At 46.9% G+C, this 25,619-nt stretch overlaps 1 protein-coding gene across 20 annotated transcripts in view; it reads left to right on the top strand.

Annotated features, from left to right (window-relative positions):
- Positions 1-2,263: 2,263 nt before the first annotated feature.
- Positions 2,264-25,619, top strand: part of nbeaa (neurobeachin a) — an 84,496-nt gene continuing 61,140 nt past the window's right edge. For 10 of the 20 annotated variants that reach the window (XM_076031707.1, XM_076031716.1, XM_076031718.1 and 7 more), the window contains exon 1: positions 2,266-3,258. In XM_076031707.1, coding sequence (XP_075887822.1) covers positions 2,914-3,258 — 345 coding nt within the window. In that variant the 5' untranslated portion in view covers positions 2,266-2,913. Of the gene's footprint in view, positions 3,259-25,619 lie in introns of all 20 variants that reach the window. The other 10 variants (XM_076031717.1, XM_076031706.1, XM_076031712.1 and 7 more) reach the window with 4 other exon arrangements.

The raw sequence follows: 25,619 nt of genomic DNA, 5'->3' as shown, positions 1-25,619 counted from the left end.
AGTGTGTTTCTGTGTGACGGAGAGAGCCTGCTGTTGTTCATGCGTGTGTGTGTATGTATGTGTGAGGGAGAGAGAGTGAGTGTGTGTGGCCAAGAGTGTGCACATCCGAGAGAGCAAGATAGCATGTGGTAGCCTGAGAAATGACTTCTGCGACTGTGAGGGATAAGTACAGCACATGAAGGTGTAGTGTGTGTGTGTGTGTGTGTGTGTGTGTGTGCGCGCGTGTGCGTGTGTGCTGATATGATTGTGTTTTTCATTTCTTTTGTACTGCCGATTTGGCGTGAATTAAAAAAAAAACACATAGGAGGTAGAACAAACCTAAAGTGGCCACCGCTCTTGGAAGTGTGGACACTCTCTTATGATCTCACACACGCCAAAGCACATGTAAAACAAATCTCACACACAGGCGCACACATACGCCAGAGAATTGTCACCCTCCACCTCTGTCAACAGTTCAGCATCTCAAGACAATTGAGGGGCGAGACACACGCACACACACACACACACACACACACACACACACACACACACACACAACACAAACACTATTGTGCACGGACAGAGTGATAAATCAGTCTCTGTTGCCACCTCGCTAATGGCAATTTTACCCAGCAGATGTGCCCTAATGCAAGAACACATGGAGTGTGAAACAGGCTTATGCATGCATACAGGTAGGGAACCACTATCCATGGGTCGTAATGTGTGTGTGGTGTACGTGCGTGTGTGTGTGTGCGTGCTCAAGCTTGCTAGAGACAACAGCTGAACCTTGGAGTTGGCATAATGAGACTGAAATAAGAGTGTGAAAGAAAAGACAAATATCCAGAAGCAGTTATTTTTGCTGATTCCTCCTGACTGGTTTCTTGGTTGCTTAGGTGTGAGAACAAAGGATTTACTCAAACCTTAAAAATTCAAAACCTGGCAAAGGACTTTGCATTAATCTTAAAAGTTGTTGTGTGAACGTCACATTTTACCTTTCCAGTTTTTCTTCATTTTGAAACATTCCACTTCATCGTTGCCTCTTGTTTTAGAAGAAGCTCCAGACACATTTTTTTTTATAGCTGTGGTATTTCATCCAACTCTAAAAACTGCCCTAAGCAGGAGATGGGAGATAATGATGAAAATATCTTTTAGAGGGTGAATTATTAAGTACAGCACTGCCATGTAGAGTGTATTCACGTGTGCCAGTGGCTCCGTGCCTCAAGGTTTGTTTGACAAAGGTGTCCTTCTTTCTCCTGCCACACACAGAGACAGCACTGCTTCAGGGTAAATTCCCCCACTTTACAGCCTTTAGGTAGCAAAAATTATGTTAAAAAAAAAAAGTAAGAGGGGGAGGAAAGAGAAACCGGGAGTGTGCACAAAGTAAAAGAGCAGGGAGGGCGAGAGGGAGAGAATTTGGAGGGCAAGAGAAAAGAATCATTCATGAGATGGGTGTCAGGAGAGCAATACTGCGCTTCGAGGTGCAAAGCGTTATGCAAAATTCTATTTTTTTTTTTTACCCAAAAGTAGTAGAGTAGTTCACTAAAACACAGAGAAACAGAGGGCAAGTAAGTTGAACAAGCTGTGCATAACAGACACACTGAGCTGAAAAAGAAACCCAGCAAAGATAAAGACACTGACACTAATCAGGATTTTCAATCAAAGGGATTTCACAAATGAGAATATTCATCTGAGATGTCTGTCTTAATATGTGTCTCTTGCCTGTTCATGAAATAATTAAGTAATAAATAATCATAGTAAATTCTTTGCTTCTTTCGTTTGATCTACTTTTCAGAGAGTCCTATTAAAATGTGCATTTCTGGAGAACACCCTCGTGTGATGTCACAGTGGGAACTCCTGCACCTTCCTGATGCATCTCTCAGGTTAGTGACACGCCTTGCAGTGTGTGCATCCTGAGATCTGCCTTGTGTTTGTTACCCTTCCAAAAATGTGAAAGGTGCAGCAGCAGAGTGTCTCTTTTAACCAGAGCAACATTTTCCCAGAGTATTTTGGGAGGATCAATTAATAGAACTAGGCTGTTCCACTTTGAGTCTTGGTTGAAAAATAGACTTTTAAAATTGGGTCTAATGTGAAGGTTTTCTCATGAAGACCCCAAAATACCAGAAACAAACAAGGGACCGTTAATAAGTGGAAGTGATGGGTGTATCTGAATATATAACCAGCAGCTGCACTACTTCAACTGCATGAACTCCTTTAAAAAAAAAAAATAATACACCCACAATAGCCCTATTAATATTTACAACCCTTCCGGGACGTTCTACCCAAGCCCCCGCCACCCCCTCTCCACACGATCCGCTTTTACATATTTAATGAGACTGAGAAACAACAGCAACAACAAGAACAACAACAAAAAGAAAAAGAAAATCGGAAGCTGGATGTGTGGAGGTGAGGCTGCGCTCCCAGTGTGAACCCGCACAGCGATGGCCGCATGTTTTTTTTTTGTTTTTTTTGACTCACTCAGCCTCACTCCCCCGCCTCGCCCCTCCCCACCGCCTCGATTAGAAAGCCGGCGTTGTGCGCATGCGCGGCCAGCTCCCGCTGCCGCAGACAGGGGGCGTAAACATGGCGTTTTCTCCTCGACGACCGCACCGACTGCAACCTGCCAACGAGAGAGGGGGAGACACACACAGGCGCGCGCACGCACGCACGCACGCACGCAGGCAGGCTACCATTCTGTCAAGCCTCCATCCCCTTCTTCTGCCAGCCTTATGAGTCCCTACACATTTTCCGGAGGATAGGGTTTCGAGGCTTTTTTTTTTGTTGTTGTTCATTTTCCGCGGCCCTTCTTTCTCTCTCTGTGTTTTTTACCCTCCCCTCTTCGCCCTGGATGGTTTTTGCGAGGCAGCAGACGCATCTTGTTGAGCAGGTGTGAGAGACAGCGGCGACCGCTCCTCTCCTCCCTGTTTCCAAGGGGAAATGTCGAGCGAGAAGCCGGCTCCAGCACCGACGGGCTCCGCTTCCTCGCTCACGGACACAGACCGAGACTCCCACCACCCGTCGCCGCCGCCGCCGCCGGGCGCCTCCTCCGCTCAGCAGCCGCAGGTCGCCGCGGGCGCTGGCTCCTCCGCCGCCGCCGCTAGCGCCGCCACCACCGCCGGGGAGAGGATGGTGTCTGCAGCCGGCTCTATGGTCCTCCCTGCCGGGGTGATCAACCCCGCTGTCCCCATAAGGAATATCCAGATGAAATTCGCCGTGTTGGTGGGCCTGATCCAGGTTGGGGAGGTTAGCAACCGGGACATCGTGGAGACCGTACTCAACCTGGTGAGTTGGGGACCGGGAGGGGATATTTAAAAAACAAAAAAACAAAACAAAAAACAAAAGAACACACCACACACAGAGAAAGGCAGACGTTCGTCTCCGCAGAATCACTCTGCTCCAAACCGCTATGTTTTATTGAAGATGCTTTCACTGCCATGGTCGTGTGGCATTCAGAGGATGATGTCATTTGTTTGTTCGAGAGGATGGATGTGGACTCTAAATATGTTTTTTTTTCTTCCCCCAAACACACACGCACACGCACACGCACATGAAAATACATCGCACTTGAGGCTTTGCGTTGGACATAAACAAGCGAGCTTTATTATTGTAAAGCCGAGCGGGGCTTGAATGAAGCATGTGACCCCCACCGAGCCGTGGAGGGTCTGCTTAATCACCACCAGCCATTGTTGACTAAATTGACCCGTTCGCCACGCACTGACGGTTTATGCATCCGCAGCCAAATTTGGCTACTTGGAAAGGGGGACGCGTGTTGCCTCCTATTCTCCTGACCCCGATTAGTCCGCTACCCGGGGCCGATGCTGCATCGGCAGCCTGGCAGCTGTAACCGAGCTGCGGCCACATCGTTGCGCACAAACGGAATCAGCTCGCCTTCCTCCGAGAGCGAGATCACGCAGACCGACGGCCGATCACCGGCCACCGAAAACAGAATATAATCAAAGGTGGACAAAGGCCCACCAGCACGGGGTTGAATAAATAAATAAATAAATAAAAAACACGCCATGCGTCGCCATACGCGTGTACGTGCGCGCACTAGAGGGGGCTCTAAAATTATGCATGCCCGGGCCTATTGTTGGAGGCAGGGCCCTGCATCCCTGTGCGCATGAGAGTGATGTATAGGTAGCTGTGATACGGTTAGTGCTCGGCCTCAAACAGCCATTATTTTATTTATGGTTCAGCTATGCGCGGCTCCCCTCCCCTCTCATCCTCCAGCCCTCGATCAGTGGTGGTGGTGGTGGTGTAGGCGATGCGGGGCCTAGCCGACCCATCAGGGGAGTTAATCCAGCCGGGGCTTTTGACATGTGTTTTCCGTTATGAAACAGATGAGCCAAAATGCACAGCAGACGCAGGTCTTGCTGGACTTAATGCGGTCGGAGGACATAGGCCTGCCTGCCGGCCTGTGTGTGTGTGTGTATGTGTGTGTGTGTGTTTTTTTTTCTCACCCCACCTCCTGCTCCTCCTTCATGGATCAAGCGACCGGCCCGCGTGGCATGATATCACATTGCTGCCATGAAAACGGCAGCTGTGTGTCTGTGTGCTGCAGCGTAATAATGTGCTCATCATCTGAAGCCTGAGCCTTTTCTGAGCTGCGTTTCCGGGGTGTTCTGATGTGGCTGGTGGCCTCCTTTCACTCCCGGGATGCTTGGAGCAGGACTGCCTACAGCCGGGCTAAACCATTTTTATCCCAGTCAGACGTGCTCCGGATTCAGGTGGCTTCCCATCTCATGATTTTGAACACGGACGCCACTTGGAAAGGATAGGGGTGTTAGGTGTTGGGTGGAGAGGAGGGGGAGGGGATCCTCTGCCGACTCACTCCCACCATGCACCTCCTCCCCCCTCCTCCCTTGCAAACCGCACATCCTGTTCCATAGTCTCCCTCTTCACTCTGGATGGGACGCAAGGAGCGATGCTGCCAGCACAGACTGGCCTGGCCGGGCAACGCCATGCATTTAAAAGCAGGTGGGGAGGGGGAGGAGGACGAGGAGGAGGATGGGGAGGAGGTGGAGAGGGTGTTGAGGGAGGGAGGATGGGGGAGGAGAAGAGAGAGCGGAGGAGGAGTAGGTGGTGGGATGCTGCAGTGGCTATGTGCTCTGAAATCACCAGCTGATGCAGCGGAATAGGAAAGGGGACTCCCGATTGGTCCACATCAGATCAGCGAACGCTCATCAGAGCATTCAAGTGTGATGGACTCTTATTATTTCACCCAGACGCCCTTGCGTCCAGACGGCTTGGACGGTTGGACGTCCCGACAAAACTGCCGTATGGCATCAACGGTGCGGGGGGCTTTGCTCCAACTAAACCCTGAATTGAACAGTCGGTCCTGTTTGCGATGGCTGCCAATAGCTAAAGCCTGCGAGGGAATTCCGTTTTGCCCAGTTTCTTAATTAAAAGACGGTGAAACAAAGAGACGCGCGGAGGCAGGAACCTCAGTGGTCAGTCCGCTGTGACCCGGGAGCTGATCCATTATTCCAGTCGATGTGAAAGACCACAGCGGCCACGTTCTCTCCCCACACTGTGGCTGTATTGATCCCATCCCCACACTGCCGCTGTGGGCGAACAGATGGCCGCTCCGCTGGATCAGATACGCTCTGCTCTGCTCTGCTCTATAGAGCAGGACGGCCAGTGATGGACGGCTACCCCCCTCAGGAAAGAAAAGGGCGACGAAAACAAGGAGAAAACAATAAAAAACAGCAACAACAACAAAACCCTCTTAAATACAGTGTGGGGGTGGAGGTGGGGGGAGGGGTAGTTTAGAATATAGTGGAGTTGTTGTTGGTCAGTCACTCTTCTGACAGGAGAGGCTGTTAAATCAATTGATGGATGCAGCTTTTGCACGGCAAACGTGTATAAAAACACGTACAATGCGCGCAAGCTTACGTATGTGGGCAGCTGATGGTGGCGAGGTGCTCAGCTATTATCAGCAAGGCATCACACAGTTGTCACGGCAACGCTGCTCTTTGGCTGCCTGCCTCCAGACGCTTGACCACCTGGTGTTGCTCTTCACTTCCGGACTTGTTGTGCTGCACAGCATCCCTCCAGCCCCGCGTCTGCTCTTTGTCTCTCTGTCGGTGGAGTGAAGGGCTGGATGGCTTGGCCAAGTTGCGCTGAACCCTACCGATGGGGGCAATTTAGGGGTGGAATGGACGACAAGAGGCTAATGAATGGCGGTGAATAGCGGTGGGACGCTGAAGAAAAGAGAAGGTGGTAATGACTGAAAGCGTTAAAGCTGGCGCACTGGATAAAATGGTTCCTGGAATTCATTTGGATTTATCTCACACATCCATCTGGTAAAAGGTGATGGTGTGAACCTTCGGCCGGTCACATTCAAGCCAAACAGCTTTGTGATTGCTAGTTTTGCTGGTCGCTTGAGCTACCGATGGCTTCCTGTTGGCGCAAGTGCCGACATTAGCTTCACACCAGCGCCGCCGTGGCGTTTAGAGGAACTCTTCCTCGAGCCAGTAGTGGTAGTAGCAGTGAAATGTCCTGAGAAAAACTTTCATTGCCATTTTGATGTTATTTATTTAATGTGAAAAAAAAACTACAGCCTCTTCCTGTTCTCCTCCTGCGGTTTCTGTTCAGAGCAGCATCAAACCAAATCATCGCCTCTTCACCACAACTCAACCTTTCTATTACCCCCTGACGTTTTACCCGTAAAGGGAGCTGAGTGGATATGTAGAGTCGTTGGAATATTAGAACCAACAGGGAACAATTTGTTTTGGTGGTTGGCACGATGGATGAGCGGCATTTCAAGGATGAAACCAAAGCAAGAAAGAACAGTGGATAAAATCTTTTGTCAAGCTGTTACGTTTGTCCTTTTCTCCTCCCTCTCAGTCTTGGCCTAACAAAACCCCCATACACTTACAAGTACATCTGAAACAGCTTTAAAAAGAAACCTTTGGTTGAGCCTGTTAAAGTTACCAGACAGTTGACTCTCCTCGGTGTCGGCCACAAAGGCAGAAGGTCAGCGTGGCGGTTAGAGGCCTCCAGGATGTCGGTGCGTCGTATCGTTTCATTGAACGCGTGTTTTCTGTCCTGCAGATTGAAACGGCCCGTTAGGGGTCAGACAACCTCTGGCTGCCTTTATTCTCTTGTTCTGCCTTGTTGTGTTGTTGGCTGCTTGAGAAAAGTCAGGTGAGCTCACTCTGCTGTCGCATTTCCTCTCTGACAGATACATCTGAATACGTCTTCAGGCTGCGTCGTCGTGCGTGTGTCAGCCAGCGGGGCTTATTAATAGAAATCTTTTTGTACGTAGCTCTAATTTTTCTTCGTTTCAGAGGGAGGTTTTTCGGCTACTGCAGAGAGACAACCTGTTTGCCCCCCTACCTTCTGTTTCACCTCTTGGAATGGTCAGATGTATTATCTTCTTGCCGCGTCAGTAGTCCCCTCCTGAGAGCTGGTACCCCTCCCCCCACACCCTGCCGTTGCTCTCTTTCCCTCTCTCTCTCTCGCTGAGTGTCTTTTAGCAAACGTCTCATTATTCTCGTCCGCACAATCGCCAAGGTCACCTGATACTGAGTCCGCTTCCTGCCGAGTCAGCGCAGCGGTGCGCCCAATCCGACACGCAGGAAACTTCCAAAAAACCTGAAGCCGAACAAGGAGCCGCACTCGAAAAGTCGCACATGCACAGCAGCGACTTTGCTGTACGTATTTGAAGGATTTAAAAAGCTGCACTCACGGACCAGTTTCACCTTTAAAATGTCATTGGTCTGGAGTGACCCCTCAAAGTGATGTTGTGCTTATTTCTTAAGCAATTACACATTCATTTGGCTGCGGGTGATTCGAAAGCGGCGGCACCAAATTCGGTCAGACGTTTTTCTCCCACTTTTCTCTAGCAGCTGCACTCTGAGGGCAGAGGGTAACTGTTTCCCTGCAGCGCTCCAATCTGCATGGGAAGCCGAGCAGGGGAATAACAACAATGCGTCATCGAGTGCTCACGCACGGTCATGCGGGTGACTCTCATGACAAGCATTATTCCTGAGTTTAGAGGGAGGGAAAAAAGGCCTTCCTGGATTTAATAGCTAATCCTTTTCGGGATTTCTTGTTGCCTTTTGCACCACAGCAGACAATTGAAAATTGCAATATGAAGATGCTGTTATCGAATAAATTGTGCACGCCCCTATGTGTTATTGCTCGTGATGGGAGCCCAGTCCATGTGATAGACTGTCACTCTCTGCCACCAGTGTTTTTGAGATTGCTGCTTCCCTTATAGCTGCAGCCGTGCAATCACCGTCATACAACTGTGATGGCTTTTCCTGTTTTGCTGGTGGAGCTTCTCCAGCGTCACCTTTTGCTGTAAACTGACTTGCTGAGGTGAAAGAGAAAAATTGATTCATTCTGAAAGTATTGTTTGACTCGTCGCTGTTTCTTCCACGTTCAAAATGAAAGCATCAGCATTTTCATTAATTGGAAATATTAGGCTGCTGTGCTGCGACTATGATTATGTTTGTGATTGATTTAACTGCTGGTCTATTGTACTGATTTGTTTATAGCTGCACAAAGTGCTGGCAAATAGTTAAAGGTGCTCCAAAACCTCAGTGCAACAACGATAAAACAAGCACTTTTGCCATTTTTACCACAATATAATGAAAAAGCACTTTGGATATTCAAAGAAACGTCAGTGCAGCATCGGTAGAATTTCGGCTGAATCCTGAATTGATTTTTTTTTGCACAGCAGCAGAGCCACTGCTCTGTTCTGTCTTCATGTAGGTAGGAGAACATTAGCCCAAGGCTAACGCTGCAGTTAGAAAGAAAGTTCGAAAGTACAGTATCTGGTGGAAGCCTGACATTTCATAAAAATAAAAAACATACACAAACATATGCAGGAAAATGTCACAGCAAGAGAGGAGGCAAATTCCACCCGTTTCTGTCCTAATCAAGTGGCTTGTTGGCCTGAGTGAAATGATGTCTGAGGTTATTTCTGGGAGAAAGATTAGCTGTGGCTGATGCTGCAGAGGAGCTTAGTTGATGATTTTTTATTTTTTTCCCCCCAGCATGGCCAAGCCAGTGAGCGGGGCCGGCTCAGCGAGACAGTTTTGGTAGTGACCCAAGAAACAGGCACACTATGCACACTGCACACCTGTTTGGCTGACACACACACACACACACACACACACACACACACACACACACACACACACACACGCACATGTGCTGCATAAGACAGGGAGGAAAGGAAAGAGGGTGTGGCCTCCACTGCAGGGTCATGGGCGATATTGCAATCTAACAAACAGGAAGCACACAGAGCTGAGGAGCGCTGTGTGTGGTGTGTGTGGTGTGTGTGTGTGTGTGTGTGTGTGTGTGTGTGTGTGTTCGGGGTGGGGGCACTGGATGAGAACTCTCTTCTATTCTGTGGCGTCTCCAGTGATGAGAGGCTAAACAAAACAGGGAGAAAAGGTGATGGAGAGTCTCAGATGACGGCACTGCACTGGATAGTCACTGATTGCCATTCAGGTGCATTATTTACCCCCCCCAACCCTTTCTCACCTCCCACTAGTGCAACATAGGTCCAGCTATACGCTGCCCTGCAGGGGTCTGATGAGTTCCGGGGCCCTCCTGTGGAGCCTCATCACGCTGCGTGCGTCACTGCCATCACTGACGGGCGGAGGAGCGAAACAAGGCAGAAGGTGTGAGAAGGTGCGACCGCGGGTGGAGACGGCTGGACGTTTCCACTGTAAACTACCGCCAACCACCTGGCGGGATTGGCCTCCAATGGGTTGTGCAGCGAAATTACGCCTCATTGACATCCTGATTTTTTCCTTCCTTCTTCAAAATTGATTTCAAATGTTGAATTTGTCTCTGCCAGTTCTGTGTGGAAGCTGAGCTGCTAAACCACCTCTCACCTCTCCGTGTCTCTGGCCCAAACCCCTCGACGCCAAGATGGCTCCTATTCATTGCAAAAAATGTTGACTTCCGCATTAATGGTCCCATAGAGCATGCACAGTAGTGTCACTTCCCATCATGCCTCTGCAACTCACATGATCTATTTGGCCAATCAGAACGATTCTGGAGAATGTCACTGACAGACACGTCAGGCCAATCAGAACGAGCTGAGCCACAGCAGCATGTGCGTCGTCATGACGTCACGCTGCGAATAAACTCTTTTCCGCTGATTTTTTGGCCTTTATCATTTTTTTAAATGACTAAAAGACCATAACTGAAAAATTTACAATAGAAAGATTTGCTATGAAACACGTTTCAGGTCACAGTCCTCCTGTCAGCTATTTTAAAGGTGTCTATTTTTGTCTTGTGGTCTATGGGAAAAATACTTTTTGGGCCCATGGGATTTTTTTGCTGCAGTACCTCGAGTGGCCACTGGGAAAAATCGTTGTGCCGCCATATTGCCAGTCTGGGTTCCAATTCTTATAACACATCCATGCTCTGGCCTTCCACTTTTAGTCGAAATTCCTCCTTATCCTTCACTGGCTGCTGTTTCCACTTCCGAGGATTTTGTCGGGGAGGAATCTTTTATCAGCTTTTTTTGTGAGTGAGGGTAGCTTCTTGGAAAGGATGGAACTGCTGCAGAAAAAAAATCGCTCTGTCCATGTCGAGTGACGCACTTCTCTGTCGCTGTGTCGATCTGTCAATCCTACATCTGAGCGTCTCTATAAACCTCCGCTGTAATCTTGTCCCTCTCTGGCTTCTCCACCCCACCCCTTCGTTTAGTGGAGCCGCCAGTGGAGGAACGAGGCTGATCCCTGTTGTAAGGAGTCAACGAGGCCGTCGGAGAGGTCATCCCTCGCTGTTTGCTCTGCTCATCCTTCTGCCCGCTCGAGCTCACGACGCCTCGAGCAAGACTCTTTGCCGTTTAACCCACGTCGGGCAGCTGGTGCCGTTGGCTCGAGTGCGAATGTTAAGAAAAAGAGACGGATGCAGGAAAAAGACGGGCTGGAGAAAGCGTGGCCAGCTTTGTTTTTCTGCTCTATTTTTTTTTGTGAGCTGCAGTTACCTGTTTCAAACTCGAAGGTGTCACATGCATATTTTACCAAACTGTATTTTTTTCAAACAGTAGCACATGAAGAAGACACACAGGAAGTAATGGCTAAAGTATGGCTAAAGCAAGTGGCTAACTTCACAGTATCAGTAGAGTCGAGTAGTTATTAGTAGTAGTTGGTAGTGGTTAGCGGTTGCAGTTATTTATTTTCACATCAAAAAGGGACAACAAACTGCCACTGATGGCTCTCGGTGATGACGCCCATTTTTGCCTGGGCGCCGATATTCAAGCTTGAAGCTGTCGGGAATCAGCTAAACTAGTAATTACAAGTCTGACCTGTCTGGTGGTTCTCTTCCTTTTTTCTATCACCAAAAGGAAGTGCATTCAATTGGAACCTCTTTACCATGTATCAGTGATGCAAGAATCATCAAGAGACGTGGGCAATCGATAATAGATGACTTACAGTCACAGTTCTGCGTACGAGGGCGGTGCGCGTTCCCTCTCGTCCTCCAGCGGTCTACTGCAAGGTTTGATGGAAAAGGAAAATATGAAATTATTTGGGAAGTGAAAACAGCAACATGGGGGTTTGAGAGTGATTGTCATCAAACAGCTGTTGAACCACGTTGCTGTTGGCAAGTGATTTCTATCTGGTGGACCTCTTTGGGGGTGGGATGAAAGAGAGCTGGGTTCATACATATATTCAGAATGAATGAAGGTGCATTCCCACATCTTTGAAATTGGTATGTGTAGTGTGCTTCCTCCTCCTCCTCTTCCTCTTCTCTCTCCCTCATTTTCCTCAGATTTGGTGCACCTGTGCTTATTTTTCACATCGGGGCGGGGGTGTTAATATGAGAGGAGGGCAGCAGTTTTGCGCCGGTGGGCCTTCCAGTGGTGGAAGTGGGTGTGGGGGTGTGCGCCGAGTGTGAATTTGCAGTCTGCATCCTTTGTGCGGAGGAAGGGACTTGTGCGTTGTGTTGTTTTTTTGTCACAGCCCATTTTTATTTCCCCTTTTCTCTCCGATATCTTCATCTGGCTCGATTCATCTTGATGCTCATCTGTTCCTCCCACTGCTGTGGCCGTGGTGCATTCATGCGCGCTCGGAGGATTAAGTGCTTTTTGCAGAGTCACTGCCCACTGCTGTGTTTGAATGAGGCGAGTGACAATGACGTTGATCTTTTTTTTTTCTTTTTTTTTTTTACCATTAATACATATTTTAGCTTTGTGTTGATCACTAAAAAAAGCACTTGCACAGCTGTGTTGATACAACGGCAGAACCTGAATCAATTGTTCTGCCTGAGCTCCTTGTCTCTGCACTATTGTGTCTGCCTCCTCTTTCCAATTGTGTCTGGCTCTTTGTGTCTTTCTGTTTCGTTTAGTTTCGGGGGGGCCGTTGGAAACGGTGGGGAGAAAATTTCTGGGTGTCATTTCTATGTACACTCCCGCATGTGGGATCAGAGGCGCAGTGGCGTGGTTTTCACCAGCAAAGAGCCAATCATCACCTTCCGCTGGGCTGCTTTGTTTGATTAACCTGCTGTTTGCTCACCACCACGAGCAGCGTTCCTGTGCAACCTCCCCTGCTTTCGTCTCTGTGCACCTTCATTTTCTACGGCGGAGGGCGCGTGTACACACACACACACACACACACACACACACACATGTTCTTGCGCTCGTGCACGCTGCTGCCTTTCCTTCTTGTAGCCCACATCATCGCCTGGCAGGGGTGATTTAATATTCATGCTGGCCTACTTCGTCTCCCTCCCTCGGCTCCGTGCACACACACACACACACACACACACACACACACACACACACACACACACACACACACACACACACACAGAGAAAAGCACACAAATACATCTGCCTTCTTTACTGTGAAGTATAGCTAACTCTCCAGCTATTCATCATGCCGTGCGCTGCAGTGGCCGATGCTTGATTGCAGCCAACTTTGTAGCGTGTGTATAAATGTGAGTGCAACTTCACACACAGGCAGTGTTGTTCTCCACCTCACAGTATCCAGCATCGATGCTGCGCCCCCTGCAGTGGGGGCGCAGCATGACTCCCTGACTCCTGACTCCCACCAGGAGTCAGGAGTCCTCGCAATTCATTTAACACCACATTAGACTGTTTCAGTAGGCCGATGCTCACTGTTGAGTCGTAGGGGGAGAAGAAAAATGTCGCAGTCGAGTTTCTCTTCATGCGTCCGGGCGGAACGGCGCGTGAAACAGTCTTTAGCTTGTCAACGTGCAGGACACTCATGATTCCAGATGGATTTCATCTAATAAATCCAGCTGGCGAGGGTTAAACAAGGATTTCTGAAGCTTAACGACAGGGTTTTTTTCTTTTTCATAAAGCTGCTCGGTTTGATAAGAGACAAAGACGATGGTATCAAACGCTCCAAAGGCAGCTAGTTAAACAGACCAGACACCCGCTCCTTTTTTATTATTATTATCATGCGGCTCTTAGTGCTCAGCCTGCACTGCAGCCTTTATAATAAAGGCAGTTCCATGAGCTCTGGTCTCTGCCTGCAGAAAAAGAAGCGGTATTCTAGTGTCCTGTGGGGAGGGGACGACTGACCTCCATGTTCATCTTTTATCCCGCCCATTTTCAAATCCAGTTTGCAGTAAATCTGTGATATGAGCTGAAGGTTTGTGACGTCATATATATGTATATATATATGTATATGTATATGTATATGTATATGTATATGTATATGTATATGTATGTATATATATATATACATTTATATATATATATATATATATATATATATATATATATATATATATATATATGTATATATACACACATATATTTCTTTTTTCAAGACTTGTTTCTTCCACGTGCATATAAAGAGGCTTTATATAGACTATTGATGCCCTTTTCCTAACCTAGACTGCATTATGTTTACAACGCACAGAGCTGCTGCGAACAGTACTGTTAGCATTACATCATAGCTCTGTGCTGCAGCTAATGCGCAGATGTACGCAGGTTGATCAGTCAGTGTTGCCTCTCGCTTTACATCCGGAAACATTAATTCATTGACAGTGGCTCAGACAACAACATCAGAACCAATGTGGTGTTTTCTTGATCGCGCTCTGTCTGTCTGTTGTGCTGAATATTTATGATTTTTGCACCGTCTGCACTTGTTTGTCTGACACACTCTGATTCTATTATTATTAGACCCACACTGAAACACTTGAAGTGGCGTCCTGTCTTAATCTCCGCATCGCTCCTCCGCGCACAATGTTTATTTTCTCTCCTCAAAGTGTTTGGCCTTCTCCAGAGAAGGTCGAGCGATCTCGAGGCTTCGAGTGCAACGTTGGCCGTGAGCTGTGATATTTCAGCGCTGAGGTGACCTTTTGATAGGAAATGTTATTTTTTTTTGTGTGTAAAGTTGACATTTGAGATTATTATCCGCGCACCCTGACAAAGCATTTCGTCAATATTTTAGAATCGAGGTTGCAGTTGATTGTTTGCCGTTTATTTAGGGACACACGTTAGCAGTCAACGAAGCGAAGATGCCGTATATAAACTGAATGTGTACTTGTTCATAAACCTAAGTAATAATTAACCTAATTAAAGCAGAAGTCAAGAAATCCATTTCACATTGAAATAGCTAAATGGAAATAGCTAAATGCTAACAGCGGCTTCAGCGGCTTTTATTTGACTTAACTTGTTCTCTTATTACCACCTCGTCTGCAATTGAAATAAAAAAACTCTCTTTTAAATTACCAGTTCATTGTTGTTCATTGTGGATTTGCATCATCAGAAATTCATCTTCAAATTCTCCTCACAAAAGAGTTTCAATCATGTTTGAAAGTCCTGCTTCTATCTAGCTTAGTAATCCATTAGTGTCCTTGAAAACGTCACCGTGACGATGGCGTCTTCAGTAAATAATCCTACTGTAATAGAGTCAGTCAGATTAAATATTGTCATAGCAGAGCCGTCAAGGGCATGTTCACAGTGCGAACTGCTCCAAAAGAAAAGAAAAAAAAAATGTTTTTTCCGGTGTGAAAAATATACATTCTGCTCGTCAGTTTGGTTCAGCGCCGATCCAAAATATGCAGAAGAACTGAGTCATCGTTCGTCACCACCTCCGTGGACTTCAAATGGTTCCCTTTCATGCTTTTATTTTTTATTTCCCCACTCTTTCCCAAGCCCAAGCCTCTGACAGCCACCGCACTGTTACTGCTCCAGTGTCTGCTGCACTTCAAACACTGCCGGCTTCACACGGCACGTCTTCAACACTGTCCGGCGTGGAGGACGTGTCTGAAGTGGGGCTGATGTGCTGACAGGCCGCTAGCACAGAGACACCTTGAAGGAGAAGCAGCTCCGCGTCCTCAATCGCCATGGAAGGTTTTAGCCCTTTTATACGGACGTGGTCGTTCCATACCATCGGCCTTCTGGGAGAACATTTGGAAATGGGATCCACAGTTTGCCTCGGCACTTGGAGGCCCGTCGTTCGTCGAGCTCCCGATGTCAGAGAGGAGAAAATACCACAAAAAAAGACATCAATGTTTACTTTTTTCTAGAAAATTAATAAAAACAAAAAATGTCTCACTAAGGACTCTGTGACAAGGCTTTCCGTTGCCATGCGGTTCCGTCCTTGTTCCGTTCCTGCCCTTGTAATATCTTCAAAATATGTTTTGGAGCATGTTTAGAATTCTGTATTGTGGTGGATCCTCAGCTCAGAATCATTTTATCCGGTTGTCCAACTGCACTTATGATTATCCGTGTGTGTGTTGTCTCTGTGTTTGTGTGTGTGTGTGTGCTTTTGGCACAACAACATGCTCCACTAACCTTTCCAACCTTGCTTTGTTGTGCACATAACCACGTGTGCACGTCGATCGCAGCCCTGTCTTATGATGATGAGGATGATGATGATGAGGATGATGATGATGATGATGATGATGATGATGATGATGATGATAATGATGGATTACTGCGACTGGGTGGAGCTGCTCTCTGCTGCCTCGCTGATCCTCCATCGGTTGTGCCGCTGCCATTGTTTTGCAGCGGAATCGGGGATGTGGGCATCGTGCATGAGCTTGCACGTTGGTGTGCGCGTGTGTGCGTGTGCGTGTGCGTGTGTGTGTTTTGTGTGCAACCGTCCTACACGCCGCAAAACCAAACCCAGACATCCCAGATTAGTGACCCTGAATACAGCAGCAGCCCGGCCTGAGTCAAGTCTGCAGGGCTTATCTGCTGACCTCTGACCTTAGCATCGGCCCGCGTGCACCTGTCTCGTCGCTCGCACGTGTCCACTCGGTGTTCACCTGCTCACCTGCGTCTATCTTACCTCACAGCCGGTTTTCAATGAATGAATGCATGTTAGTACAGAATATAGTTATAATAGACATATGCAATATACTTAAATCGTGGGCAATCAACTGGCAAAAACACTTGCATACAAATTTGCACAATGTTTTCTCCCAACAAATTTTGTTTTTATTTGAAAAGGCTCATTTCCATCTCATACATTACTTACAAACTTAGTCATTCAAGGAGAAAAACAATTACAAAATGTTAATGAGAATTTGTCCATTTTGCCTTTCTAGTTTTTTTCAGGACTATCACCTAAGCATAACGAAACAGAACAGAACTGGGGAGCAGCCGCTTCAGAACATCCAAGTGTCACATAAGAATACAAATTTTCATGGCAGTCCTCAAAAAATATGGAAATGGTTGGCTCCTAACAAAATCTAACTCTAAAATGTGTCTCTGCGAGATGTGAAGCGGCATGCAGGACGCCCCGCAGGGCTCCACTTCCTGTCTGCTTCTCTCAGGACGAGCCCGCTTGACTCCAGTCAGGAGACGGAGGCGCCGCGGTCTGATTAAAGCACCTTATCTCAGCCTGGGGTCCTTCCTCGCCGAGGCTCCCATGACATAACACACAAGGGTGTCCTCGTTACTGCCTGTCTTAAGGAAATATGGGAGGGGGATGGGGGGGGTCATGAAAATGAAGAGAGAAAATTTTAGTCGCTTTTCATCCTTGACAAAGGCAGATTTTTCCCCCACCCAAATAAGTAAAGGGCAAAAAACATAACAAAACTGTAACGAATGGTTCCACCTCTTCCCACACAGCACCATTCACCCCCCTCTGCTCCCTCTGTGTCGGCTAGAATTCACCAGCACGTCTATTTTGTTTCATGGTGTCCTTTCAACTGTGCCCTCTCTCAATCACCACCTCTCTCATTCATCACCTCTCCTTGATGCTATTTTTCTCCCGGCTTCGCTTTTCCCTCTTCACTCCCTTTTCTCTCTCTCTCTTTGCTCTGGCTGGCACTCGAATTTTCTTTCTTTCTTTATTTTTTGCTCTTTCTCATTTTCAATCTGGGACCTTCTTGTAACCATGGAGAAGAAATAGCCTGTGGTCTTTTTTTCCTTTCTCTCCTAAAATCACACTGTCAATACTGTTGAGGTACCAGAGTTTCTCCTCCTGTAGGACCACCTTTCAGTTTCTTCCATTTTAATGTGCGTATTTCCACAAGACTGTGAGCAGAAAAATTCATTTATTTTTATATTTGCATTATTTGCACCAAGTAATTTCTCTATGACACTGTAGTTCCCAATGTCATTTTTTAAATTCAGTCTTCATTTTAATTGTCAATGCTTTTGCAAAGAAACCACGTCCTTTAGTATTATTTATTATGATTCTTATTTTGTTTTTTTGTTTTTTTGCAAAAAAATATACATTGAAAGACGGCTCTCCATGCGCACTGTGTATGAAACTGTCAGGATCTCTAAATCTGCTAACTACTGGACTATGAACTATGTGAACTATATGTTTCAGACCTGATCCCGAGGCGTGTTGCATATGACACCCATCAACCTCTGTATTTTTGTGCCAATATCAGACACATTTCAAGCTGATATAAAATAAATCACGGCAAATGTCATTCTTTGATCGCTGCCTGCAGATTCTAGTCTGTGGAGGCCAAATGCTATTTGAAGTCTCTTGACCTGACTCTGACCTGTGCCACAGCACTCCAGAATAGGGAAGCAGGGATTTGCTGTATTGTGATTGCGCCTCATTGGAGCAGTGGTGGGGTTAGCGGTGGGGCAAAATAACTTAGTGAAGGTGCCATGCGCTCCCCTCTTGTGTTTCGTGTTTTTTCACAGCACGCACTGGTCTAGAAATATTTAATGATAGTTACAGATTGTCGAAAACAACTCGGTCGACTCCAGAGACGGCCTCGTGTTTGAATAACAAAGCAAAGTTTGGTGGCTCACCAACTCGGCGCGGCCGAGGAAAGCTGAGCTCCGGTGACCCAGTCTGGGCTTTATTTCCAAGCGTCTCATTTGTTTTTACACTCGCCTCATTGGACAATTGCACAATTGCAACACAGCATTAACTTCCCTGTTCCCCTCCAGAGGAGCTGCGTGTGAGCTGAGCTGCATCTAACATGTCACCATGCCATGTTAGGAAGGCTTGTTTCTGTGATTCAGTCTTTGGTCTCTGTTGACAGGGTGTGTTGGTCAAAGAGGAGCTTTCCTAGTTGTTGAACAAATGGGTCCAACAAGAATTCTGTTACGCATTAAATAAATGAGGGGTGATAACACGTGATGTTTTTATGTGGGACAAACATATACATGTATACATGTATATGTATGTATATATGGTTTGTTTTATTAGCCGCCCCAATTGCATGTGACTGGACCTACTGCGAGATCCGTTACTAAGCCTCTTTGGCCAATCAGGTGGCAGACATTTTAAACTGCTGTCGGATGAAGTCATAGTTTTGATCATTTGGCTGTGATCCTCCTTGTCTTTGTGTGTGTGTGTGTGTGTGTGTGTGTGTGTGTGTGTGTGTGTGTGTGTGTGTTTCTGTGTGTGCATGTGTGTTTCTGACCTGGATTTTCCCCCCCCTCCTCTGAGAACATCAGCTTGGGAACAGAACGTTTCTGCTTTGCAGCAGCAGCTGAGGGCGGCGCACGGCCTCCCTCCGTCTCCGTGTTCCTGCTCAGCCTGGCTGATGTTCCGTCTTTCAGGAGATATTTCGGGCCATTGCTGGAGATATGAGCCCGGCCGCGTCCTCAGCTGCTGTGACAATAAATCTTGCGAGCGTCAGTGAGGGATTTTTTTTTCTTTTCTTTTTTTTTTTTTTTGCATCTTCAGCCTCGTGACGGTCAGATGTGTCAGCGGGGGGGAGTCGGAGCTGTCCGTTGTGCTGAAGCTGCTGCTCCTATTTTACTGTCAGCCCCTTGAGCTCACGTTCTCTCGCCAGCCAACATCCACACTGCCGCTGCTGCCGCTGCTGCAGCCGCACATCTTCTCTCTGCCCTGCACGTGACGCCTGACTTCCCTCTCTTGCTCTGCCCTTCCTCTCCCCCAGTCTTTTTAAAGCTCAGAACACGCTTTCAAGAATATGTAATAAGTTCTGGAAAAATCCGCTGACATGACATGGCACGTCATTAGCGCTGAATTGTTTTTTTTGGGGGGGGGGCGGGCGGTTGGCTCTTCCTCCATCTTCTCTCCATCCCCTGTCAGTGTATGTGTGTGTGTGTGTGTGTGTGTGTGTGTGTGTGTGTGTGTGTGGGCTCAAGCCGCTGTCATTCATGTGAATCTCTGATTGCAGAAGTGTGGCAGTGATGAGGAGCCCGCGATGCCTTTCTTCCGAGGAGAATTGTTTAGAAATCTCAAGTTTGTCGAGTGTCTGTTTTTTTAAGCTGGCGCCAGACAAGTCGCGGCCCCTCGGTGATCTGGAGGCTTTCATTCAGCCATTTCTCGTCGAGGTGCGGCTGCCTCATCTCTTCCTGCCGCTCCGCTCCTCTCTTTTTTTTTCTCCGCCTTTGGTTCCTGCCATTGTTAACAGAAGCTGACAAGCGAAATTCACGGGCGCGCTCACCAGCAAGTTCTGTCCTTTGATGTGCGCAGGAAGCAGATTCATGGCTATATTTATGTAAATGTGTTCGGGGAGGAGGGGGGGGGGGGGGGCACAGCTCCTGGCAGCGACAACACAGCCGCCCGGGTTGTAATCTAATGAAAGTGTAAAGTGTGCGTTTGCCGGCTAATTTGCGATCACCGTTGCCTTGATTGAAATTTGTCAGGATGGAGGTGAGTTGAGTTTTTGCCCCTCGTGGTCGGCGTTAATGCATCAGCCTGCCTTGTCTCTAATATGCAGAAAATTAAGCAATCAAAAACATTTAATGGAGCTCATTTTGTGCTTTTTCACAATATGCTCTCGGTTTTTTGATGGTTTTCCTCAGGTGACATTGAATTTGTATTGCTGTTCAATCAAAAATATCACTTTTCTCATGTGGATGTGTCCAAGTACAAGCTGTGATTTTGTTTTTGCTACTTCTCCTCCTATTGCATTAAAAGCACAAATGTTCTAAAATATTGTAAGCTTTTTTTTTAGTGTGATCAATCAAAGCTGATTCTATTTTTTTCCCCCCATTAACAACCTGGTTGACCGTCAGAAATCTCTTATTTTCTGGCTCACAGCACTGTCAATATTTATCACCTCCTTAGTTTGTCTGTTATTTAAGCATTGCAAAAAAAAAAAAAAAGTGTTTTGCTTCAGAGAGCAATCTTTAAATTCGAGTAGCTTGTACCCAACCCCTGCCCCTCCTCACTTCCCTCCCCATGTCACTGAAAATGTAGCTCTACATCCAGCTGAAGTGCCGCTCGTGCCACTTTGCATATTCTATGGGGGTGAGAGGCATTAACCATCGTCATCAAGGCTTGACATTAAACATATTTCACACTGTACACCCACACACACACACACACACACACACACACATCCAGACACACACAGAGCTGTGCACGAATACCATTCTGGCTTTTGCTGGCCACTTTTTTTTAGATCCTGGGTTTATGTAATCCTTGGTTTATTTTTAAAGTGTGTCGAAACCTCGGCTTTTCACTGTATTTTACTGCTGCTGCTTCTGCGCAGAGAAGAAGAAGAAGACGGAGGAGGAGGAGAAGGAGAAGAAAAAAAAATGCCCTCGTGCGTAACAGTCTTTAGTCATTGCTGATACTCTCCTTGTCTGATAGGGTACAGCCTGTTTACTTGCGCGCCCGCCCGGCCGCCTGCGTCTGTGATGCCGTCCCTCCTGAAACAGGCTCGCCAGCGAGGGCTGCCATCTGTGCAGACACTGGTACAAAGGCCCATGGGAAATGCAGTCCAGTCGCTCCTCCCTCCTACCCCCAGCCCACACCCCCGCCCACCCCCCAGGTCGCCCCCGCCTCCCTCCATGTCTGGAGGCGGCAGTCAGTCAGCGTGTCACTGTTGATCACAGTCAAACAGAGGGAGAGTCGCTCACAAGCGCCAAGCAGCCTTTTTCCTTTCAACTTTTGCTATGTTTTTTCGTTTTCCTTTTGACAACTTTTTTAACATTTTTTTTCCCGAGGACTTCGGCGCCCTCGGCAGCTGTCCTGAGATGATCTGACTAATGTTTTTGCCCCATTGCCACTTTATTTTCCCGCAGTTTTTGGTGAGAGTTGTGAGTTTCTAAAATGTTAGATCTACCTCAACTGTCTCATTGCTTCAGAGGGTCACAAGCAAGGTCAAAAAGTCTACAATTACCTGCACTACTAAATACCAGGGAAAATAATGGAACAACCTTGAGAAGCTAAGGAGCAGGACGTATCCCCTGAAATCAGATGTAGATTGACGTCTCATGGCCATAAAACTCGACAGATCCTCGAACATTACAGTCTTGACCTGTAACCCAACACTAGCTCCTCCAGCCACTATTGAATTTGTCAAAACATCCCAGACAAATTGATTTGTCGTTGAATCAATTCAGTGCCTCACTGAGATTATGCCTTTAATTAACTAAATGTCCTCGACCCCCTCTTTGTTTGAGGTCAGTGAGATGAACAACAATTTCTAGAAAAGTATTTTTTTTATTTCAAAAATCGGAATCTGAGCCCCTGTGATTTAAAAACAAAACAAACACAAACAAGAAAAACACTGCTGCTCTTATCGCTGCTTTGTACAAACATCCAGGTCAGACAGAAAATGGAGCGTGGATTATTGAGTGTTTAGTGGCCAGTTTAGCCCCAGTGTAATCCATATCTTTGCAGAGATTTGCTGCGGTCATCGCCTGTGCGCTAAACACTCGGCTGCTCATTGTAAAGCTTTGGGCAATAAAACCGCTCTGCCATCCTGATAAGAACGCACAATAGCATTTCAACTGCCCTCATTTTAATTTTTTTCCTCTCTCCATCTCTCAGACACACACCCTTTTTCCTTACAATCTGCCGTCTTCCTTCCTTTTGCAGCTTTCCTACGTTCACGCTCTCGTTTGCTGTTATTCCTTTTGTCTCCTCCTCTCCTCTCCTCTCCTCTCGTCTCCTCCTCGCCATCCTTTCCTGTTTTTCCCCCGTCAAGCCCTCTTGGTCGAACGCTAAGTATATAATCTGTGATCTCATGACTGGATGGGTTCTCTTGTCTCCTCACTCGTCAAGCGCACAAAGGGGGGTGAGTGGTCGTGGCTCGCCAATGGGACGCAAATGAGTAATTAACCATGCGCACGCAAACGCGCGTGCACACACGCACACACACACTCCGGGGCAAACACAAACACACGGCCCGAAACTCTCCAGTGCACTCCCAGAGGCTTTGAAGTTGCATATTGATGATGCCAGCTTCCAAAGGCTATTGAGTGCGGCTGGGCAGAGGAGGGTGGCCATTGACCGTGTGCGCTCTTCTTTCCGACCTGTCATCTCTGACAGCCCGTAATGGGCAACAGGTGCTTCTTTCTGCTAGCGCCGACCCTGAGAATCATCCAATATTCAACAGTCGGCCACGGTAATCAGCCAGCGTAATGGCCTCTTTGATGCGGCAACGCGGCGTGACATAATGGGCAGTGATTGTTGTTTTGTTGAGTGATCGTTTTCATTTAGACAATCGTTATCTTCTTTTTTTTGGGCTGTGGGGGTGTGGATGAAGAGCATTTTGGAGCACCACTAAAATGGTGGCTTCTGAAGGCTACTGAGGTTAATATTAGGCATATGGAGGTAAACTAAAGTAAAATCATTACTGTAAGCAGTCGGACAAAATGTCGAGCATTTACACTGACAGCAGAAGCTGATGTTTATGTCGATGCCTATATTTCTTTTCCATTTAAAAATATTTGTTAGAGAGCAGTTGGTTTATTTTATTAACTTGGTGTGTGGATGTTGTAGTCAGAAAGATATTATGATTTGTCTGAAATGATTTCCATCTCTATACACACTGAATGGCCACTTTTTATGCACAAACACACACACACAAACACACCCACACGTATATACACTCTCTCTCTCACACACACTCTCTCTCTTTCACACACACACACACACACACACACACAGTGTGTGTACACTGCCTCCAGAGTCCACTCTTTCTGCTCCCTTGGAAACTGAAGCCTTTTTTTTCTGATTAGCCTCACTGCTTAGTGGTTTTCTTAAGGCTACACTCCAGTCCAGGCCCAATCCCTTGAGTTATCTTTGCATTGTGCTTTCACTGTTAAACATAGCCCTGACTTCGAGTGTTGTTTTTCCACAATTTGACTGGAACAATGAAAGAAGGTAACCTGGTCTGATGAGTCCGGAATGACTCTGTTCAGGAGTGATGGTGAGGCAGATGAAATGATGCACCCATCATGCCTAGTCCTTCCTGTACAAGCCTCTGGGGGCAATGCTGTGATCTGGAGTTGCTGCAGTTGGTCAGGTCTAGGTTCAGCAACATTATGTGCCCAAAGACTGAGATCAGCTGACTATCTGAATACTCCAGGTTATTCCATCAATGAATATTTTTCTTCCTTGATGACATGGGCATATTCCAAGACTTTGCCAGGCTTCATGAGGCTCAAACTGTGAAAGAGTTGTTGAGGAAGCATGGGACATCATTTTCACACATGGATTAAGCCACCACAGTGAGCAGACCATTGAGGATCTTAGGCATGTGCTGGAGAGGGCTTTGCGCAGTGGTCCGACTATCCCATCATCACCACGAGATCTTGGTGAAAAATGAATGTGACACTGGGCAGAAATAAATCTTGCAACACTGCAGAAGCCTATTGACAAAATGCTGCAGCATATGTTTAGCATATGTTATTTAGTTACTGTTGCCTTTCTGAAGGTCTCCCTATCAGTCTGCTCATTCTAACCTTTGACCTTTCATCTCTGACATGAACAAGCCATTTTCCTCCGCACAAGTTCTTTCAAGTTTCTCTTGAAATTCCCAGCAGATCCAGTTATTCAGCAGCTTGTGAAACGTCTGGCACCAATGACTATTCTCACCACGTTTCAAAGTCACCTCGAACCCCTTCCTTTTCCATTCTGATGCTCGCTTTGGGTGGATGTTCTTCCATCCATCTACATCCATCACAGTATCAATGTGTCACAATGTCATTTACCATAAGGGTAGAAAGTATTGTGACTATCCTGCAAGACCTTTGGCTTACATTTATAATGGTTAACCTGGCTTGCCAGATGGATGTTGATTGGTTAAGAAATCCATTAAAATTTAAGACTAATTGAAATGGCTTCCTGCTGGACGGTGTCAAGATGTGGATGAGTCAGGTGTCAGTGTTGGAATCTGCTGCTGTGCAGTGTTAACCAGTGATATCCACTATTACTCATCTTGACATGTGTGAGGCCGCCTGGCATACGTACATACAAGGATGAGGACTCATGAAGCAAATCATCCTTTCCTTCAGCATGATTGCATTTGCAAGAATCTGGCATCACTGTATGCTCAGCAAAAGAAAAAACCAGAGGACCCAAAGGCCCAATTCTCATACTCTTATTGAATTGCTCCACTTTTGAGACTCTTCACCTCCATTGGCATGGTCGATCGGCTAAAAGCAGTAAATGATCCTGGACGTGAGGTGGGGGTGTAATGTTCTTCTTCTCAGTGCAGTAAACACTTTTGTAGTATGACTATAATGACTCTGACTTTCCTTATCTTTGTACACTTATAGAGTTTCAGCAAATGGTTTCACTGCCTGCCTTCACGGTTGCTATGCACTCAGTGCTCTTTGAGTTGTCTCAATGGGCAGCAGGGGGAAAAAACATATTACAGGAGTTGTGAGAGTGTGATAGTAGCGTGAGCACAATACAAGACAAACACACACTTAAATAGTCAATTAGCAGTTTTTTAAAGGTTCAGAAAAATGTATCTAAATGAATGACTTATCTTAATTGCCAGTATTTTAGTGTTCATTCTCAAGTCACATTCAGTAGGGGCCACTACGTAGCTTTTTCTAATTAATCGATAGATTAATCATTGCTAAGCAGTCATTACTTGGAGCCCTACTTTGTTTATTTTTATACTATTTCTATACTATTTCCATATGCCCGAATCATTCACTAAATGTCCAGCACCATAAGCAGAAGCAGCAGCCTGGAGCTGCCAAAGCAGTGCAGCCCAAATGGAAGGAGGGCGGCGGGGAATCGGACAAGATGAACAGAGAGCCTGTTTGTTTAAGCGGCCTCTTGTGAGAAGCTGGTTTCAGCTGGTCAAGGTGCCTGCTCATGTAAGCCTCCAACTCCGAACCCCTCGACAAAGCCAGAGCCAAAGCCAGCGCCAGGCCGCGTGCCAGCTTCTCCCAGGGTGTGAAAGAGCAGCTCTGCAAAGCTGGACACGGAAGAATTACAAACTGGGCCGAGTGGCTGAGGAGGAGCCGCGCTTGACGAGGACGGAAACCAGTGCGTTACTGGGAAAAACAGCGCTCGGTTGCTTGAAGGAAA

Source organism: Nelusetta ayraudi, unplaced genomic scaffold, assembly GCF_046127955.1.
Source record: "Nelusetta ayraudi isolate G7.1 ecotype Tasmania unplaced genomic scaffold, CSIRO-AGI_Nayr_v1 ptg000033l, whole genome shotgun sequence".
NCBI classification, from domain to species: Eukaryota; Metazoa; Chordata; class Actinopteri; order Tetraodontiformes; family Monacanthidae; genus Nelusetta; species Nelusetta ayraudi.
Note: the sequence above shows the minus strand (reverse complement) of the source record. Positions and strands in the feature narration are given on the sequence as shown.